This window comes from Pagrus pagrus, assembly GCF_965226575.1.
Source record: "Pagrus pagrus genome assembly, chromosome: 23".
NCBI classification, from domain to species: domain Eukaryota; kingdom Metazoa; phylum Chordata; class Actinopteri; order Spariformes; family Sparidae; genus Pagrus; species Pagrus pagrus.
In genome coordinates, this window is record NC_140205.1 from 1543388 (window position 1) to 1565615 (window position 22228).

The following is a 22228-nucleotide window of genomic DNA, read 5'->3' on the forward strand; positions in this document are numbered from 1 at the left end:
ATCTGTCATTTACATTTCCGTCCATGATAAAGACGACGACACAGTGCAACAAACAGCTGTCTGTAAGGAACACATGCACAGTATTACCTCACAAACACCAAAACTAACTAACACACGCAGACGCTCCTCATTAAAAACGTCCATTTCAATCACCACAACAGAGACTGTGTCCTCAAAATTGGGCCAAATACATTTCCCAACTGCATCCGTGAGAAATTTCTGTGGGATCAGATTACTCACCACTGTGACCAGATGGCGTGCAGACACCGCAGCGTGCTCTGGGTGCACCTCGTGATGCGGTCGTGCCAGCAGGTTGAGTGTTCGCTGTCCGCCGGGCTCCTGCCGAAACCGAGACTCCAGGAGGGTGGCCGGCATCACTTTATCCAGCCTGGCAGGGTGCTGGTGGTGGTGGTGATGAAGGTGATGGAGGTGGAGGCGGTGGGGACGGGACTCTGGAAGATTGTCCACATCGTGCTCCGGGTTCAAGTCGTGCTGGGGGTGCACAGGTGGAGGGAGACGACTGGGGCGACGAGAAGGGAAGAGACGAAGCTCGAGATCACCAGAGGACGATTCTGAGGAGAGAAGATGAAATCAAGTGAGATAAAGATGGCAGACAAATGCTTTCTTTGTTTTTTATAATCCTCCCAATTATTCCCGAACGAGACAACCATTGGCTAAGCCCCGGCCTGGTTAGTTACCGCACAAAATCAACATCATGCATCAACCACATGCATCAACCACATGCTGGTAAAGTCATGTGGCCGGTGGACAGAAAGTGAATGTTGCACCGTGCATGGCACGAACACATGTTCAATGATAAGGGGAGCAGTGCCAACAACAACTGTTTGCTGAAGTTAAGTGGAATCACACAAAAGCAAATCTCACTTTTTGTCCGGTACTAAACTAAAAGCGATTGCTGCAGCTGCCACATGGTAACTGTTTGCACCATGAGTTGGTTGAAAACAGCCTCCTGCTCACTCACAATGTTCACGACCCCAATGTTTAAATATAGGGACAAGAAAAGTGTAAATGTGGGTCATCAAATGATATCAAGCAAACTAAATAAGCATCACTTCAGTTAGCCCGACTTGCTAACATCAGCAGCTTTGATAAAAGACTGTTTGTCAAAGCGTTCAGTGGAGAGAGACACCACCCTCACCATGCTTCAGACATCAAGCAGGGATTTATCTAACAGTCGTTTCAGAACGACTTTAAAGACGTGAGGAACAGGAAGCAGCAGTCAGTCCTCTTATCTGTTAAATATGCAGCAGGACTCCCAGAGAGACGGCAGTAAGAGAGATGAGAGATGAGGAGATCCCATCTGCCTCCGCCTTGCTCTGCTGTCACAGCATCTTTGGTCAGGACGGAGGCTTTCATCAGGCTGCAGGCGGGCACAGAGGAAACCCCTGCACACCGACTGAACGCAGCCAAGCATGATGAACATGAACGCTGCATAATTCATTCTCAGTCTTTATTTATCCTGAGAGGAGAGAAAAAAAAGCAGCAGCATCCGGCTTTACATTCACATACAGACCCGAGATGGGCCCGTCTATTTAAAGACAACAGACCAGAAGGTTCAGCAGCTGGAGCTCAGCCCAGACGTGTTGATTTACAGTGGGCGGCAGGATGATAAGAGGCTAATCTTCCCTTTTCGTTAATCAATAACAATATGTACCTTTGTGATTCTGCAAACACTGAAGACCTTTTATGGAGGATATAAAACTACACTCTTTGTCTGCCTGTTGGTTTTAATCCAATTATGTTATTTGTAGGGTTTATTTAACACACACTGAGTTCACCAGAAGAACAGACGTTAGATCGGTTTAAAACTGAGATATTGGCTAATATTGTATGAAACAATGCTTCTGGGAGGCATTTTCATCAGAAGCGACACGCTGAGGTAAAAAAAAAAAACATGCTGCAACATCCAGGGCTGAAAAACTGCACTTTTCACCATCACTCAACAGATCTCCAGTGTTTCTGGACCGCTAAAGCCAATCTAATAAAAGTCTCTGAGCTGAGGGTGATTTAAACGACGCTCGATGCAGAGCTGATGCTGGAGGTTTCTCAGACAGCTTCAGTCTGCGCTGACAGGCTGCTCGTCTGCTCGTCTGCTGGAGTCGACTGTTCGCTCTGGCACAAAAGACAAATATCTGACAGCGTCCTCTGACTCCGTCTACCAGCCTGAAGACAGGAATGTTTCTTTTTTTTTTCTGAGCCGTGTCTCTGCCAAAAACCTGCTGTGGAAATCTGTCCGACTGCTCCTTGTGAGCTTCCTGTTTTTCGGTTGCCTGTGAATGAGCTTAAAGCCAGTTCAGAAAATACATGTGTGTTTTCTACCGAGCTGAATCACAAACATGAGGAAACAGCAGTTTGGGATGAACTGTGGCGCTGACACAGCTTCTCTGCCTCCGGCTGCTTTTCTCCCTACCGACAGCGTCCTGGTTGCTATGGACGACGCTGAGCTGAGCTGTGCTCTGATTGGATGGACAAGTCAGCCCCGTCTCGCCTCTGTGGGAGCTGTTAGCCAATCACAGGTGGAGGTGGAGAGGGCTGACCCGGTAACACTGTGGGGAAACACACTCCCCAACACACACACACAAGATACATTAATAAATCATAAGCTTTGAATGTGTGTTTAAAAATATACCTAACGAGTTTCACTGCGAACACAGAGACTCCAGACTGTGAGATTTAAATCGTCTGACATTTATCTGCATCTGTGAAATTAAAGTCAAGATATCGAGTCGATAAAATGAAGCCAAGCTGCTTTTAGTAACGTTACAACATATATCTCAGCCTTTTATATCCTGAAGGAACGACAGGGTGTGAACTTATTTCTAAAATATGAAAATGTGAAATTATCAGTCATCTTATCAGTATCATCCATCACAAGCACGTAATCAGTGCCAGCTGAAAAAAATCCAGATGCAACTCATCTTTTACATTTCAACACTAAACAATGAATAAATAATCTGCCTTCCTTCAGTAACCCAGTCTGAGTCTTATAACGCTTGTTGGTACAGCGACCACTTGGTGACTACGTACCCAGCTGACCGTTTCCTTACTTTGTAATGTTAAAGTTATTGTTTGTTTAATTTTCTCTGCAGGATGTTGTTCTCCTGCACCAGAACAACAATATGTAGCGACAATTACCAAGAAACTTTCCTCCGTCTCTTCTGAGATTAACCTGTTTTAACCTGTTTTAACCTGTTCGCGTCTCCAGAATCAAGTGACTGCAGCCGGCGTCTGATGGTCAGTGGAGGAACTGGAAACCAATTAAGCCCCCAGTTTTGTCCGACCTCGGTCAGCTGGTGAACTCTGACCCAAATTCAATTTCAGGTGTTCACACAGGAAACGTCACATTAAACGTCGCAGAGAGGATATCAGCGTTTTATGCTGCAGAGTCAGATAATCATCAGGAATGAGGGAAGGAGAGAGTTTATAATTATGGTCTGATAACATTTCCAGTTCAGTAGCACTGGTCTGAAACTCTCAGCCATCTGAACACCGTCTGTTCCTGCCTCTTCAGTGCGATCACAGTTTTTGTCGACTCCATATTGTTTCAGACTGAATCCATGTTGATGTTTGGACCTGAGGGACTCTGACCAACAGCAGTTTCAGAGTATCACCACATCTTCACTGTAGGATCTTCTCAGTACGCCACAGTGAGCAAATTCAGCATATTTTGTGGTGTTTCTCTGCAAACTGTACACGATAACTTCAGCATAAACCATGTTCCTTAAACACTCCAACAACACTCATGTGAGAGTTTCCTTGTAGGATTTGACCTTACTAACAATGACGACCGTGTTGTTACGATCTGAGCTTCTCATGAGGATGTTGATGATCGACACCCTGCAAACACGACAGATTCAGACTACTGGATGAAACATTTCATGAAATATCTTTAAATGTTCCCATAAAAAAGCTGAAGAGGTTCATTTATCCGAGCAGCACATGTATGAGCAGCTGTTACATGTCTGGTTATTTTTTACAGTGTGAATGACATGAATTACAATCTAATCGTCAGGATAACGAGATGATCCATGATGTGATGCTGGTGCTGGGCTGAGGCAGCAGACAGCAGACGCTTACCTGCGAGGGTCCATATTAGACACAAGACGAGGAGCATGGTGAGAAATCCTCCTCCTGCTCCTCGGTGGCTCATCCTTCCTCTTTCTGCGGCTCAAACTGAAACGACTCGGCCCCTGCGGCTCCTCTCAGCTGTGACGGTGCATCGGGGACAGCAGACGGTGCGTGTGTCCGCACATCTACCCGCAGCACGAGGGAGGAGACGCCGCCGGAGCTCCGGAGATCCGCTCCGACACCGACCCCCTGCGACGATCCTTCGCCGCCCTTCGGTGTCCTACAGCGGCCTGGCTGGCGGAGGAGATGCCGCTCTGCTGCAGCAGCTCGGAGGGAGGGAGGTTGTTTCCATGTGCTTCAGGGAGGACAGGTGCGGTGAGACGAGCTCAGGTGGAGGCTGCTGACGGAGAAGAGCCAGAGAGGAAGTGAGGGAGAGGAGGCGTGGTGAGGAGAGGAAGAGGAAGAGGAAGAGGAGGACTGACCCTCAGCTCCACTGATGAGGGAGGATTTCTACTAGTTTACCTTTTATCGAACATTTATCTTGGTTGGATGTGATTTCCCTTTTTTTTTTTACTGAAGTTTCAATTTAAATAAATGTTGTTAGCCATGTCGTGGTTCATTCGTCATTCAGAGCTAAAGTTAGCTAGCGATTTCGTCAACCAGCTATAGCTAGCTACATTAACAGCTGTAACAAATGGACATTTGAGTAATAATCATCGATACTGACCCACAACATGTCTGTTCAGCTGCCAACACGTGTCCACTTCAGTTAATGACGTCAGGCCTCAAACTGTTGCGTTACATCTAATTAGCATCTGCATGGCTAAATGCTAATTTAGCTTTTAACACAATGCTAAAGGTAACATGTTTGCATTAGCTAACTCGAGTAGGTCAATATCGCGACTGTAGACTATTAAAATGTTCGCATTCATAACAAGTCTGATGGATTAACGTTACATTTGAAAAGTGATGTTACCAAACTGTCAACTTCACTGACAGACATTCACAGGAAGCCGCTCACGCGTTTCATGTGCACCCGTATTACAGACTTTACAGTAAACACACGGAGAAGACGGCTACAGCGTGTACCGACTTCCTGTTTTCAAAATAAAAATGTGGGATATTTAAAGCAGAGATACTGTGTTTAAAGCTATTGAGAAGCTATTGAGCTAAAATGCTAATATTTACATATAAAAAATATTAAAAATTAACAAAAAACATTTAGAGACGTAAATTGAAAAACAAGAGGTGTATCTCATGCAGCCAGTGTAGTTACATGATCCCAACATGATTTTGAGTCAATTGATCACATGACCTGGAAGCTATTGAGCTAGCATGCTAATATTTACATATAAAAATTAATTAAAAAAATATGAAAATATGTAAAATGTAAAAACAAGAGGTGTATCTCATGCAGCCAGTGTAGTTACATGATCCCACACTGATTTTGAGTCAATTGATCACATGACCCGGAAGCTATTGAGCTAGCATGCTAATATTTACGTATAAAAATTCATAAAAATTCCTAAAAAATATTTATAGATGTAAAATGTAAAAACAAGAGGCGTATCTCATGCAGCCAGTGTAGTTACATGATCCCAATATGATTTTGAGTCAATTGATCACATGACCTGGAAGCTATTGAGCTAGCATGCTAATATTTACACATAAAAATTCATAAAAAATAATTAGAGACGTGAAATGTAAAAACAAGAGGTGTATCTCATGCAGCCAGTGTAGTTGCATGATCCCACACTGATTTTGAGTCAATTGATCACATGACCTGGAAGCTATTGAGCTAGCATGCTAATATTTACACATAAAAATTCATAAAAAATAATTAGAGACGTGAAATGTAAAAACAAGAGGTGTATCTCATGCAGCCAGTGTAGTTACATGATCCCACACTGATTTTGAGTCAATTGATCACATGACCCGGAAGCTATTGAGCTAGCATGCTAATATTTACGTATAAAAATTCATAAAAATTCATAAAAAATATTTAGAGATGTAAAATGTAAAAACAAGAGGCGTATCTCATGCAGCCAGTGTAGTTACATGATCCCAATATGATTTTGAGTCAATTGATCACATGACCTGGAAGCTATTGAGCTAGCATGCTAATATTTACATATAAAAATCAATAAAAAAATCATAAAAATTCATAAAAAATAATTAGAGACGTGAAATGTAAAAACAAGAGGTGTATCTCATGCAGCCAGTGTAGTTACATGAGCCCAACATGATTCTGAGTCCATTGATCACATGACCTGGAAGCTATTGAGCTAACATGCTAATATTTACATATAAAAAATAATAAAAAATAATAAAAAATATTTAGAGATGTAAAACGTAAAAACAAGAGGTGTATCTCATGCAGCCAGTGTAGTTGCATGATCCCAACATGATTTTGAATACAATGATACAATGATCATCCCGCATGGATTTCAGCTCGTCACACTAACGGAAACAGGAAGACACACACAGTTACGTCAACACCTAGCAAGATAGAAAAGTTTCCTCTCTGTTAGCTCTTACTACAAAACATGTCTTCAGGGACAGTAGTCACTTTCTGTAACTTGAGATCAGCTTTCTGTTTCCTCCTTCTCTCTCCTCTTGTCAGCTCGGCTGGGGCAGCTTCTTCTCATCTGTCTCTTTTCTTTACTTGTCTCTTCTCTACTCTCCTCTTCTTCTCTCGCCACTTCGCGCCGTTTGTTTTCGTTTTGCTGCTGTCTTCCTGGATCCGTTCTGCACATGCGCAGTAAGATGGACTGATCCAATGTAGTGGAGACTGAAGGGGGGGCCCGACACACACATAATACGATTAGCATTCTGCTGCATTTTAGCGAGAGGATTTTAATCAAAAACATAATTAATGTGCGCAAATAAGTAATAACTGTATTAACCATAAGTGTATGAGGATTTTTATGGGGCCCTCAGGAACGTGGGGCCCTCGGCAACCGCCTAGTTTTGCCTAATGGTAAGTCCGCCCCTGCTCTTTGTGTTCATGACTGAATAAACTGAATCAACAGACTGACCTTAAAGGACAACACACTTCATACTGCTTCACTGTGTGTATCTGTGGCGGACCCTGCCACCTCTCTAGCTTCACAGTGTTCTGGGACCTTATTTTCCTCTGAGAGCAGCTCGTTTATTCACTGATGGAGAAAATACGTATTTCTGAGTTTGTATTATTAACTCATTAATAATCAGTGAGTTTGGGTTTCTTCTCTAAAACTACGTGTTGCCCCTTTAAAGTACTTTAAGTCACATTTTCACACACAAACTAGCCCAACGTATGCAGATGTGTCCCTGAAACAATGAGTCAGTTAATCACAGTCACTTTACAGACAATGAATGAGCAACTATTTTAATTTGTATCATAAAAACATTTGATGGTTTTCAGCTCCACAAATGTGAAGATTTGCTGCTTCACCTTTTAGTCACAGGGGACATTTTTTCTTTTATTTTGTACACTTTAAGTACATTTCCTGATTAAACTGATATACTTTCACTGAGGCAACATTTTCAGTGCCGGACTTTAACTTTGAAGAGGGTCTTTTGTTTTTACAGAGCTGTATCAGTACTTTTACTTGAGTAAAGGATCTGAATACTTCCTCCATCGCTGACAGCCGTCATATCTGTCAGGCTGTTAATACACTCAGTTATGAGGCACAACTGAATTAATGCAGTTTAACTTTAAAAGCATGAAGTTGTTAATGGAGTGGTGAAGTAACGAGTCCTAAAACCTGGAAATCAGTTTGCATTTGTGCACATCTGCTTCCCTCGTCTCAAAGTTGATGAGTTGTTGAATGTGTTTTCAGTTAAAAGCCTGAAATAAGGTGTGTGGTTACCACAGGCTGAAGACATCTACACGCTCTGCTCTACCACATAAAATACATCATTAAATGTCCAACAGTTGATGAATAAAGCGCTCACGTGTTAAAAACACACCATCACCTTCAGTAAACTTGAGGATTTCTCTGGTTTGAACATTGTTGTAATGTAAGAACACAACTCAACAACATAAAGAACAAAGGTCGAGTCGCTCTGAGACATTTTAATGCAGAAATGTTACATATTGCATCTTTAAATCAAGTTGAACTCATTCATGATGACATTTAATTTTGTACCAAATGCAGTCAGAGAGAAATCGTTCACATCATCGTTCAGTTAAACCTCAGTGAGGCGACACGATGGAAACGGTGACATCTGCTGGCAGGAAGCAGCTCCACAACATGAACGCTGGTGAGAAGAACGGCTTCAACACTGACCTCAGAGGGAGAAAGAGCCACAGGTTGACTTCATGTGTTTGTCGATCATGTGATGTGTAAACCAGCAGGGTCGCACGTTAAACTGGAGTTCACTGATGCTGCAGGAAACACGACCATCAAACTGTTGTCACGTCTAAAACGTTCCCCTCAAGTACAACGTCAGGCGACACAAGTGACACACAGACACTGAGGTTTAACTGTAATGTGTGAAAATAGCTCATTAAATATATATTTGAAAAGTATAAACACGTTCTGGTTCTGGTTCTGAATGTCTGTTTGGACTGGATGGATTTGTTTCTGTTCTTGTTACATCCAGGGGGCAGTAGGGAGGGCAGTAAGTGGCCCCAACACATGGAGCTGGATGCTGGACTTGGTGACAGTGGAGCTGATCTCAGAGCAGTTCAGACTGCAGCACTGACAGTCATCTCCACTTGTTGTGATCGGTCCGTCAGTCACTGCTGGATGAAGCTCTCCTCTCCACTCCACCTCCCAGTAACACGGCCCAGTCAGAGCCTCTCCACCCACCAGCTGATGGTGCTGCTTCAACCTCTCTGGATCATCAGGACACAGCTGATCCTCTCAACACCTCCACCTGTCACCACTGAGAAGACTACCACCTGATGAGAGAAGCAGAGAGAGCAGCAGATACATGAGTGTTGACAGAGACTCCCTCCATCAGCTGTCAGTCAGTGATATAAAGACCAGCAGGACTTCAGTCCTGTTCAGACCACAAGTGGAGCGGCTGTGTAGCGTAGCCAGCTTCCTTTCAGCTCTCATGTTAACGTGTTGGAGTGAAGCTCACAGGTTTACTCTGCAGGTTTCACTCAAGTACACAGTGAAATAAAGTGCAGAGAGTCCCTGAACGCATCATCGCTGCAGAAACACTGTGATGATGATTGACTGCTGTTAAAAACCAGAGTCTCAGTCACACCTGAATATTTCATCTGCTTTGAAACATTACAAATATGTAAATATGGAGTCTGTTGTAAAATGTGTGGAGCAAACAAAAGACAGATGGACAGATGAATATATGATGTTAAAGCTCCTACATGTTCACACACAGACTGACAGTCCAACATCAGCTGTGGTTACTGGACTTCAGCACAGCTTCTGCTCTGTACAAACACCACATGGTTACTAAATGTAATGATGGTTCTCTGAAATCAGAGCAGTGATCTGCAGGCTTCAGTCAGACTGATCTGTACGGTGGCCCTGAAGGTCCAAACACATCAACATCTCACATTACAGAAAAGGTGGGACAGCGTTCTTGTTTGTAATTGGACAGAACCAGAGTCCCTGTGGACACTTTGATGTTTGTGAAATGTTGTTGTGTTTTGACCTTCAGGGCCACCGTAGACCTGAGAGCTGTGACACAGATCAGCTGATCAGTTCTTTAGTGTTTGAGAGAGATCACGTTTGATGAATGAGGACGACTGTCTCTACACATCCTGTGATGCTGTCAGCTGTGATCCAGCTTTACTTCCTGTAGACATGAACACAACAACAACAGTCGTCTTCACATCAACTCAACACCAGATCACAACACCAGATCACAACAAGCTTCTGGCTCGTCTGATTGGCTGACTGTTCTCTCTCTGTCTTTCTGTCCAATCATGAAGCCTGTCACCGTTCTCCTCTCACAGCTTCACTGAGGAAAACAGGAAATACTGGATCTTTACTTTGATACTGACTGTGTTCAGTACAATACTGCTGAAACCAGCGTGGACTGACTCCAACCCTCTACTGACCTCAGAGTCTCCAGTCGACAGTGTGGACTGTCCTTCAGGTCAGACAGCAGCTTCACGTCTGAATCCTGCAGCTTGTTTCCCCACAGGTCCAGCTCTCTCAGGTGGGAGGGGTTGGACTTCAGAGCTGAGGCCAGAGAAGCACAGCTGATCTCTGACAAACTGCAGTTCATCAATCTGAATAAAGAATAAATGATGAAGATAAAAATCAATTTATGATCCAATCAGATGTGTTCAGGTTTAAATGTGCAGCTCAACATCACTGTGTCCTAATTAAGGGCGGTCCGATTGTTATCAGACGATGTTGGTTCTGAATAGTTTGATGGGCGGTGTCTAAAAGGACCAATCAGAAGAGCCAATCAGATAACATGCTGCTGATCTCAGTCAGATCTGGAGTTATAGTGTCTGTCTGTCTGTCTCTGTGTGTGTGTGTGTGTGTGTGTGTGTGTGTGAAACTGTTCTAGATTTAAATTTAATATAAAAAGAGAATAAACACATGAACTGACCTCAGAGTCTCCAGTCGACAGTTTGGACTCTCCAGTGCAGCACACAGACGCTTCACGTCTGAATCCTGCAGGTTGTTTCCCCACAGGTCCAGCTCTCTCAGGTGGGAGGGGTTGGACTTCAGAGCTGAGGCCAGAGAAGCACAGCTGATCTCTGACAAACTGCAGTTCATCAATCTGAATAAAGAATAAATGATGAAGATAAAAATCAATTTATGATCCAATCAGATGTGTTCAGGTTTAAATGTGCAGCTCAACATCACTGTGTCCTAATTAAGGGCGGTCCGATTGTTATCAGACATGTTGGTTCTGAATAGTTTGACGGGAGGTGCATTGACCATGGCGACAACAAGTCCTCCTGGAGTTGTGCCTTCTATCATTACTTTTGGTTACAATAACTTCGTGCACAGTGGAAACAGGTGGACAGCTACATGCAGGATGTGTGGCACCAGGAAACATGATACAACCTTGAATTTCATCAGGCATCTTAAAACGCACCCAGACAGGTCGGTCACTTGCTGATGTGAAGGAGACAATAAACTCAGCATATATCGTCACAGGCAACAAGCTAACCATCACAAAGTGTTGTGCTAATGCTGGGAACAGGCAGACTGCATCTTTATAGTTGAACTTATGATGTGACAGACTCAGGTTAATATTTCAGCAGGTCTGAGGGCTGGAGGGATGTGTTAGGTAGCAGAGGATTAGACTGTACGATGTCTAATCGTGACCCAATGTAAGTTCTGGATGTAAACTAAATTAAGTGAGCTCCATTAAAGCATACGTGATATTTTTCCTGTCACAAGTTCACATCCGCTCTTGGCTGCCCACATTTTATTTCAGAAAATAAACATGATAGAAACGCTGCAGTATCAGTTTAGAGCTGTTTCCCCCAGAACACGTGTCAGTTTAATCACTTACACCAAAATGTTGAAAAACACAGGTATGAAATTGTGTTCACTTTCAATAAAGATGTTTTCCTCCAACTTTGAACACTGAAAATGTAACGCATGATGAGGTCGGGCTTTACAGCCAGTTAGTAACACCGACAAACATGTTTCCTTTGAGCAGATACAAAAATGTAGAAGAATACAGTCATGAAACTGAAACAGAGTTCTTCATTTGTGTTTCTTCAGGCTGCGTTGCAGTGAACCCCATAAATTATCCTACAACTGATGTTGACACTGTCCTGTGTGGATGGTAGCGACAGGACATGCTTTGAATTCATAAGATTTAACAATACAGTGTCAGGGACAGATCAGATGGACAGAGACGAGACGAGACGAGACTTGGACTTCCAACAAATGACTTGTGAACAGGGACGACTGGCCATTGGGCAATGTGGGCAAATGCCACTGCGGCTGCCTGGTGATGCGGCCGCGAGGCGCATAATAATAAAAACTAAAGCGGAGCTGAAGGCGGCCACAAAAAGAGGGAAAGAAGCAAACAAACAAACAAACGGCCTGTTGACTCTGACAAATAATAGGCATACTAAACTTAATAACAATAATGACGTTTTTTATTTTTCCTGTAAAGGACGACTCGGCGAACCGAGCCGGCGGCGCGGAGCGAGGGTGTGTCGGTCTGATGGTGTTGGTGTCTGATAACTGTACAGATCCTTCACGCAACAAAATAAAGATAAATGTCCCACAAAGCAACGTTACAGGACCAAACAACAGTAACGTAGTAACTGCTCGTGTCTTTGGCAACTTATGAGGAAAATAATAACGCAGTTATTGGTGGAGAAGTGTCCGTCAGCCTGTCGGTCCGGCCGACTCTTCATCACATCTCTGCCCGAAAAACAGCGTCTGTCCCCGGCAGAAAACTTTAACTCACCAAGTGTTTGCTGTTGGCTGACGGTCAGCCCTCCCGACTGAGACTTAATGAACTTCGTGAACTCCCCGAGTGAAATGGTCAGACAGCGTCCTGTTTACTGATGGCGATTATGTAATTATGTAAATTATAGAAAAATGTAACTTTGTCACTTTCCAGGATGTTTGTTGAGTCAGGATCTCAATCACAACACATTATAACAGCATCATAAGATTATAAACAGACAGCTGGTACATGTTTAGATTAACAGGAGGACACGGGAAACACCTTGGAAAAAACACATACGTCATCATCATCACGTGCATCGTCACGCCTCCGCATCACTACAGACAATGGTGCTAACATTGTTGCTGCAGTAAGGAATCTTGGCTGGACACAACCTCCATCTTTATTTACTTTGGATATTTAAAATGTCTTCTTCACGTTCAATGTTAAATATTCTTTAGAAATGAAGGTTTATTGATCTTTGAAAGGGTGTACTTGCATTATTATGCCATTATCATTATATTAGTTGAAAAATGGTCTCAAAGCAACAATATTATCGTTTATCGCAATAATTTCTAGGACAATTTATCGTCCAGCAAAATGTGTTATGGTGACAGGCCTAGTTGCTACTTCCTCCTCCAGCAGCTCAAGTTTTTTTCACATGCGTACCACAAAATACAGTTGGCCTACACATTTTTGTTGACCTTGTCCTGCACACAAGTGGCTTGTGAAAGAAGCTTCTCCACACTTAAGTTCATCAAGAGTCGTCTCAGGAGCAGAATGCGAGAGGAACATTTGGAAGCCTTCATGTTGATGGCAACAGAGAAGGAGATCCTCATGAGACTGGACTCGGATGATGTGATTGATAGAGTGGCAGAGAAAAGCGAATTATTGCGCAACCTGCTAATGTAACTACATAAAGGTAAAACATTTATTTTTCATGTTCTGGTTAAGCGATACTATTATGTTCTGTGGCAGTGTAATGTTTCTGTTTCTGTTGGTTGCAGATGACCTGAGAAGACAAACGTGGCCTCTCTCTGTCAAAATTGCCAGCGCCTGTTTTTGGTGTCAGTCCGCCACAGCTTGTGAACATCTCTGGTGTGTGTTTGCATGTGTGTGTGTGCGTGTTGTGATCTGAGCTCAGACAAACCCAGAAAACAAGTGAACTGAAGGAAATTTAAAACTTCTGTTCTAGATTTAAATTTAATATAAACAGAGAAAAAACACATGAACTGACCTCAGAGTCTCCAGTCGACAGTTTGGACTCTCCAGTCCAGCACACAGACGCTTCACTGCTGAATCCTGCAGGTCGTTGTTACTCAGGTCCAGCTCTCTCAGGTGGGAGGGGTTGGACTTCAGAGCTGAGGCCAGAGAAGCACAGCTGATCTCTGACAAACTGCAGCTCCACAATCTGAATAAAGAATAAATGATGAAGATAAAAATCAATTTATGATCCAATCAGATGTGTTCAGGTTTAAATGTGCAGCTCAGCATCACTGTGTCCTAATTAAGGGCGGTCCGATTGTTATCAGACATGTTGGTTCTGAATAGTTTGATGGGCGGTCTCTAAAAGGACCAATCAGAAGAGGCGATCAGATAAACACAGGAGACAGTTTGTGTTTAACACATGCAGCATGGAGAGAAGAGCCACAGCGCTCTCTGCAGTCTGCAGGTGGTCTTGACTTCTACACAGCAGAACAGTGGTTACAGACTGTATGACAGGTGTTACCCATGCCTTCCCCAAGGCAGCGACCCTCTGATGTTTGACTGGACAATAAGTGTCCTCCTAGCTGCCTTCCTGTTATCATCCTCATATGAACTCCTGACCTGTTCTGTCCCTGACAACTCCCCACAGCTCAGGTGAAGGGGAATCTCCCCTCCTCTCACATCCTCACATCTTCTCTACCATACGTTGATATTTGAGTCCAACACTGTTTAATTCCCACCAGTTAGAACAGTGTGTAACTAAAGTGGGCCTGTAAAGACGGACTAGTGAGGACATGAGTCTCCGTGTTCGCTGTGAGGACGTTTAATGTCCCCGACAACCTCTGTAGTCTCATTCAGACGCTTGTTAGCCGCTAACCGCTAACAGTTTTTAACACATGAAGAGCTTTATAATTAAACTGTGGACATTTAATGATGGATTTTATGTTGGAGAACAAAACGTGTAAATATGTTCAGCCTGTGGTAACCACACACCTTATTTCACACATTTAACTGAAGACACATTCAACTGACTCACAGACTGTAACAGGATGTGCTAACATGCTAACATGCTAACAGGTTTCTGGCTGTAGGACTACAGACTACACCTCTCTATAGGGAGGGGAAGCCCCGCCCCTTCAGGTGGACCTCATGGACCTTATTTCAGTCACAAAGTGTCTGTTTGTTGTAAATAAAGTCAAATCTCATGTAGTTTTGTGTTAAAGCGCTCAGTGAACTACTTGGTCTCACTCAACATACGTCACCAGCAGCAACATGGCCGCCGCCTCAACACAGAAGAAGGTGTGGTCGTACTGACAGCTGCAGTTATGTGAAAGGAGAGTTGGTCAGTTCTGTGAGCTGCTGATATTCAGGACGACTCTACAAGGTTTCAGTCAGCGTTAAACCAGACGTCACTTAACCACTGTCGGCTGTGTCGTCTTTATAATTACAGATTTTCACTCTTATATTTTATTAGTTTGATGACAAACTGAGACTTTCTGGAGAAAATGTTTCTTTTAAACTGACAAACATCATATGTGAGATTCATGACACAATTCAAACCAGAGCAGAAAATTATTTGTGTCATTTTTTCTGAAATCAGGTCCCAGGTGGTCGACCAGAGGGGGCGTGGCTTCACCTGCCTATTGTGGATCATCGTCATGGTGACATCATCCTGTCAACACAACATTCACCCACCTGTTCACATCAACACAGATTAATAACATGCTGCTGATCTCAGTCAGGTCTGGAGGTATAGTGTGTGTGTGTGTGTGTGTGTGTGTGTGTGTGTGTGTGTGTGTGTGTGTGTGAACTGAAGGAAATGTAAAACTTCTTTTCTAGATTTAAATTTAATATAAACAGAGAAAAAACACATGAACTGACTTCAGAGTCTCCAGTCGACAGTTTGGACTCTCCAGTGCAGCACACAGACGCTTCACTGCTGAATCCTGCAGGTCGTTGTAACTCAGGTCCAGCTCTCTCAGGTGTGAGGGGTTGGACTTCAGAGCTGAGGCGACGACTTCACAGTGAGTCTCTGAGAGTTCAGGGTTCGTCAGTCTGTGAATACAGATAATAAAACATTTAAATGTGATAAAATCTGAGTCTTTACTCTGAAAACAGACTCGATGCATTTTGCATCACAAAGCACATGAACATGAGCAGCTGTAGCTCAGCTGGTCAGTTGTTCAGCTGAGCTGGTCAGTCACTGATCACAAGGTTTGTAGTTTGAAACTTGAGCTCCTCCGCTCCACATGAGCCTCCAGACTTTGACCTGCCTGAGGAGATCAGCTGGGCTGAATCAGTGCCCCATTTTAAATCCCCTCAAAACACACCTGTATAAAACGGCTTTTAACGGCTGATTGTGATGATGTCATCTTTGTGTGATTTTGGTTTGACATGTTTGTGTTTGTCCGTTTTCTTCATGCTGCTGTCTTTATATTTATATCTGTAATTGTCCCTGTAGTACTTTTCTTGTGACTCTTTCATTGTTGTGCTGTTTTATTTGTGTCCAACAAACTGATGTCACTGCTTTTAAAGTGCCACATAAATAAACAGAAACACATGTTGAAGTGTCCTTGAGGGAAATAATGAAGCAGAAATGACAGTTTAGGACAAAAGTGTTGAAATAAGTGAGACGTGAACGTGTCAGATGTTAGTTTACAGGCTGCTGTGATTTATATTGGTTCAGCTTCATGTTCACATGATGATCAGTGAACTGTGAAGTCACTGTAGGTTGTAACTGCACTCGTATGTATTTACTCAGTTATGTGTTTGTGTGTATTGTCTCAGTCTTTGATGCATTTTATTCTGTCGCTGCTTTTCATCTCCCATTTCATTCATTTAATGCCTCCCACTGCACAAACACAAGAATTACAACTAAACATTGTGTTATCATCATTTTAGGAGCTGAATGTTTTGGAAACAAGACGACTTCATGTCATTTCTACTCTGAGCTCGGTGATGATCATTGATTCAATCAGCAGGTTTAATACTTGTTTTGGTAAACGTGTATAGTGTCGAGCTTTTATATTATTCATGTGTGTAAAGTGTTGATCTTTAATACTGAAGGCTTCAGCTTCACCTCACTTTATAATGTTTAACACATCTGGACTTACACAAACTTTCTGCAGTTCCTCACAGCTGGAATCAGTCTCAGTCGTCCCTGTTCTGATGTGTTGTACTTCTCCAGGTCCAACTCATCCAGAACCTCCTCTGACATCTGCAGCATGTAGGCCAGAGCTGAGCAGTGGATCTCAGAGAGATACTCAGATCTGTTCTCTGACTTCAGGAACTCTTGGATCTCCTGATGGACTGAGTGGTCGTTCATCTCCATCAGACAGTGGAAGATGTTGATGCTTCTGTCAGGAGAGATCTTATCACTGTTCATCTCCTTCAGGTTCTTCATGGCTCTCTGGATGATTTCTGGCCTGTTGTCTGTCTGACCCAGCAGGCCTCCTAAGAGTCTCTGGTTGGACTTCAGAGAGAGGCCATGAAGGAAGCGAACAAACAGGTCCAGGTGGCCATTTTTACTGTCGAGGGATTTCTCCATGGCTCTCCTCAGGAAGTCATCCAGGGATGAGTAACAGTTATACCTCCAACCTCCCAGGAAGTCCTCCACCACCTCTGTGTTCCTGTTGGTGTGACAGTGGAACATGTAGACTGCAGCCAGAAACTCCTGAACGCTCAGATGAACAAAGCAGTAGACTGTTTTCTGGAAGATCACACTCTCTCTTCTGAAGATCTCTGTACAAACTCCTGAGTACACCGAGGCCTCTGTGACATGAAGACCACACCGCTCCAGGTCTTCTTGGTAGAACATGATGTTTCCTGTCTCCAGATGTTCAAACGCCAGCCTCCCCAGCTTCAGAAGAACTTCCCTGTCAGCCTCCGTCAGCTCCTGTGGACTCGTCTCACGTCCCTCATCGTACTTCTGCTTCTTCCTCTTTGTCTGAACCAGCAGGAAGTGTGAGTACATGTCAGTCAGGGTCTTGGGCAGCTCTCCTCTCTGGTCTGTAGTCAACATGTGCTCCAGAACTGTAGCAGTGATCCAGCAGAAGACTGGGATCAGACACATGATGTGGAGGCTCCTGGAGGTCTTGATGTGTGAGATGATTCTGCTGGACAGATCTTCATCACTGAACCTCCTCCTGAAGTACTCCTCCTTCTGGGCGTCAGTGAAGCCTCGTACTTCTGTCACCCTGTCGACACGTGAAGGAGGGATCTGATTGGCCGCTGCAGGTCGGGAAGTTATCCAGACGAGAGCCGAGGGAAGCAGCTTCCCCTCGATGAGGTTTGTCAGCAGCGCGCTGACTGATGACTTCTGTGTGACATCAGACACGACCTCATGGTTCTTGAAATCCAGTGAAAGTCTGCTTTCATCCAGGCCGTCAAAGATGAACAGAAGTTTACAGCCAGCGAGCTTCTCTGCTGTCACCTTCTGTAATGTTGGATGGAAAACATGGAGCAGCCTGAGAAGACTGAACTGCTCATCTCTGACCAGGTTCAGCTCCCTGAACGAGAGCAGAACCAGCAGACGGACATCTTGGTTTTCGGAGCCCTCGGCCCAGTCCAGAGTGAACTTCTGCACCGAGAAGGTTTTTCCAACTCCAGCGACACCGTTGGTCAGAACCACTCTGATGCGTCTCTGTTGGTCAGGTGAGGCTTTAAAGATGTCGCAGCACCTGATTGGATCGTCATGGAGGACCTCCATCTTGGAAACTGTCTCCAGCTGCCTCACCTCATGTTGGGTATTAACCTCTTCACTCTGTCCCTCTGTGATGTAGAGCTCAGTGTAGATCCTGTTGAGGAGGGTTCCACTTCCTGTTCCATCACTTCCTGTTCCATCACTTCCTGGTCCATCACTTCCTGTTCCATCACTTCCTTCAGTCACACGTTCACATCTCCTCCTCAGACTGATCTTATGTTCATCTAAAACCTCCTGAAGACCAACATTCACTGAAAAGAGACAAATGTGTTGACAATCAGCATCAATGATTATTTTCATTACAAATTAAAAAAACATCACTTTCATTAAAGTCGGTGGTTCTTGTTGTGTCTCAGTTTGATGGTTCTCCATCTCCATCCGAGCATACGGAGAACAAACTGCCTTCTGATTGGTTAATGTGTGACATCACTAATGTCTCACCTTGTTCAGTTCTGGTCAGACCGGCTCTCTGCAGTCCAGCTGTTGTTCTGGGTCTTTTCCCACACTGGGGACAGGAGGAGTCTCCTGGTGAAGCAGACTGGTCCCAGTCTGAGGTGATGCAGCGTCTGCAGAACCAGTGTCCACAGCTGGTAGAGACCGGATCCTTCAGGACGTCCTGACACCGAACACAGCAGGTGGGCTGCTTCTTCAAAGAGACACGACTCCTCTTCCTCTCTCTGTGAACACATTTCTTTATAACTACAATGATTTGATGATTGTTGTTAGAAACATCAAGATCTGGTCGACACTGTTGAGAAGCTCAGACGGTCACAGAGAAAAGTCAAAGTGTCGATACTTTTCAGCTTGAATTCAGCATTTAGTCTGTCGTGAAAATGATGTGTGAAGATTATCTCTCAGAACAAAACGTGTCAGTATCATAAACTTGTGTTTGTCACAGACATTATTTTCTGCAATAATCCAAAATCCAACTCAAACATCTCTCAGGCTCTTTGTGGAGGGAGCCAGAGCGATGCTAACTTCAGGGTCAGCCTACAAAAACACGTCATGGTGACACCAATCTATTTCATCCTGGTGAGATGTGTTAGTGTCCTCCAGGATCTGACTGAGTTCAGACATGTTAGTGTTCAGGAGACTTTCAAAGAGTTTCTGTTAGTGTGTCTTCAGTCCTGGAGCCTGATGTTACTCTACAGCAAAACATTACCAGCAGACACTCAATGAGTCCGTCTCAGTCCTCTTACTTTGTGTCTGATGGTCCAGGTTCAGTACTGAAGTCTGGAGGATAACCTTTGGACCGGTCGCTCTTCACAGAGGGACAGATGGATCCTGGAGACTCTGCTCTCTGTCTGCTGGACTGAACTCTGCAAACACCAACATGTTTTTATTCACATCACATGAATCCTTCATCAATAAAGAGATTTAAGAAGCTCTACATACACAAACTGCTGCTGCTGTCCATAAAAAGGAGGTTTAAAGTTTCTGTTTGTCCTCTTAGATCAGATTACAGATTTATAGCAGACACACAGAGGAACATGAGGCGTCAAGAGTCTTCAACATGGACACAAAAGACATTTTAGTGGAAATTTGAAGACATGAACACAAAATCAACTAAACAAACATGTGATCATCACTGAAAAATGAGTCATATAAATGAGTTAGTATCAGCTGTCTTACTTTGTGTCTGATGGTCCAGGTTCAGTACTGAAGTCTGGAGGTTGACCTTTGGACCGGTCACTCTTCATAGAGGGACAGATGGATCCTGGAGACTCTGCTCGGTCCTCCTCTTCCTCCACACAAACACTCATCTTCAGGTCTGAGAGGTGAAACATGAACTGTGAGCTCAGAACACACACACACACACACACACACACACACACACACACACACAGTGTACAGCACCACAGAGCGGGTCAGGGTTCTGGTCTTCCCCTCTGGGCTCCTCGTCTTTAGTTACAGCAGTTTGAATGTGTGTTATTCAGCCTATCAGGACTTTGTGTCCACAGAAGAATCAAAGTGTTGACTTTATTCTAACATGTGTGTCCTCTACAGTCCACAGAGACAAACGGACTCACACTCTCACAGTAACATCACAAACACGTTGTTTTAACTCACCTGCTTCACACTTTAGCTCTCCTGCTCCGTCTTCTTCTGTCTGTTCTCTCTCAAAATGGAGTCTGAGGACTGAACACTTTCACTTTCAGCCTCCTTCCTGTTCATGAGTCTGGGTCACATGATCAGTGGTGCTCCTCGGGGTTCTGACTTCTGAGCTTTGTGGGTCTAATAAGGAACCGGGACTGACTTGAGGAGCGGAGACAGATGACTAACACCGGCATTAAAGGCGTCTCCACATGGGACTGACTGACCTCTTGTCATCGGGTCTCTGTGCAGATATACAGCTACATCTCAGTGACGACACGATATCACAGAAAGACTATAATCATGTGTAACGTTTGCCGAATTAACAAGCAGGTCCAAACAGTCCAGAATGTGTTGTACACAGCATTTCACACAGTTCACACAGTTTCTCCTGACGCGATGACTCCAGAAAATGAGCCTTTCTTAAGGGAGTCTGGTGACGCTGGAGTTTGCCTCAGATTCACAGCTTGTTATTGACCAGTAGATGGCGCTGTTCAGTCACGTTCAGGCCAGTTCATGGACTGGAACCCGTCATGAACATGGGGAGATGAAATGAACCGGTCTGTAACTGGTTTACAGTCCTGAACTTTGATCATTGAACCTCCAGCATGTTGCTCTTATTGTCGTTGCTGCTGGTGAACTGAGTCTCAGTCTTATTTCCTGCCTGTTTGTTCTGGTTCTGCTGGCTCAGTATTAAAAGTCACAAGAAACCAACACTCCAGTATGACAGGAGACGTCACAGGCTGTGATAATCCTGACTTTTATTTATATTTACTGCAGCATTTATCTTCTGTTCACCGAAAAACCTCTATTATATTTGTGAAATGACAAAAAAAAAAAAGGGCCATTTCACTGCTTTTTGACATCGAGACCACAAGAGACCAGGTCCAGATCAAAAACCAGTACACCAAGAATCATCAAGTGTGGACTGTCAGCCAATTACAGACCGGTTCATTGTATAATTCATTCTCATTTCATCACCCTACCTCCATGTGTTTGGAAACACACACACACACACACACACACACACACACACACACACACACATTATCATATCTTACATATTAAATCTATCTTTCAGATAAATAATGAGTCTTGTAACATTCCCTCATTTTGTCCCTCGTCCCTAAAATCCCTTCCAAGCTTCATCTCCGCCCTCGTTCATTTATCCCACTACAACATTCATTGCTCTCTACATCATATTTGCTACATTTCATAACAACATGTTCAACGTTGTCGGCGACCTTACAAACATCACGTGTATCCGACACACTCTGTTTTACATAAAGACTTGATTTAATCCTGTATGTCTGAGTCTTAGCCTCCAAACAATCACTTCCTGTCTTCTGCTCTTCCCTTTGAATGCCTTCATGTTAACTGACTCCTGAACGTTGTAGTCGTGTCTTCCTGTTTCAGCTGCGTCCCACTTCTTCTGCCACCAGTCCCTCACTGCCTTCCTTATGAATGATTTGGCCTCACCTTTACCAAAGGGGCCGGTCATTATACCATCATCATTTCATTTCAATGCTCCTTCAGCAGCCTCGTCTGCTCTCTCATCACCCTCTACACCAACATGAGCAGGAACCCAACAAAACTGCACATCAAGTCCAAGTCTTTGTGGTCTCAGCATCATCATTTATATTTCCATCAACAGATCCTCTCTGACTGTTTCTTTTGAATTCAAGCTTTCCAGAGCTGCAGTTGAGTCTGAGCAGGTGACGGCTCTCTCAGGCTTCACCTCCTCTATCCACTGCATCCCTAAAATTACAGCAGCGTCTTCTGCTGCAAACACAGATC

The 22228-nt window shown here is 43.9% G+C and overlaps 2 protein-coding genes across 6 annotated transcripts in view; both read right to left on the reverse strand.

Moving 5' to 3' along the window:
• ptprr (protein tyrosine phosphatase receptor type R) overlaps positions 1-5092 on the reverse strand; it is a 28548-nt gene extending 23456 nt beyond the window's left edge. The window contains exons 1-3 of one of the 3 annotated variants that reach the window (XM_084346150.1): positions 4817-5092; positions 4099-4486; positions 241-572 (exon numbers count right to left, since the gene is read on the reverse strand). In XM_084346150.1, the coding sequence (XP_084202276.1) occupies positions 241-572; positions 4099-4171 (405 nt within the window). In that variant the 5' untranslated portion in view covers positions 4172-4486; positions 4817-5092. Of the gene's footprint in view, positions 1-240; positions 573-4098; positions 4692-4816 lie in introns of those variants that run through there. The other 2 variants (XM_084346151.1, XM_084346149.1) reach the window with 2 other exon arrangements.
• A 3039-nt stretch (positions 5093-8131) lies between these two features.
• Positions 8132-20726, reverse strand: LOC311252909 (protein NLRC3-like; the record flags this gene model as incomplete). Of its 3 annotated transcripts, none has more annotated exons than XM_084346548.1 (10): positions 20408-20726; positions 19970-20108; positions 19537-19656; positions 18779-19014; positions 16749-18588; positions 15517-15690; positions 13667-13840; positions 10615-10788; positions 10112-10285; positions 8132-8980 (listed from the first exon to the last, which is right to left on the reverse strand). In XM_084346548.1, exons 2-10 carry the CDS (start codon positions 20098-20100, stop codon positions 8974-8976), a joined length of 3030 nt encoding a protein of 1009 aa, XP_084202674.1. In that variant the 5' UTR covers positions 20101-20108; positions 20408-20726. The 3 variants fall into 3 exon arrangements, with proteins under 3 accessions (XP_084202674.1, XP_084202673.1, XP_084202672.1); XM_084346547.1 differs by lacking the exon at positions 8132-8980 and adding an exon at positions 9973-10030; XM_084346546.1 differs by lacking the exon at positions 8132-8980 and having other exon boundaries at positions 10060-10285.
• Positions 20727-22228: the final 1502 nt, after the last annotated feature.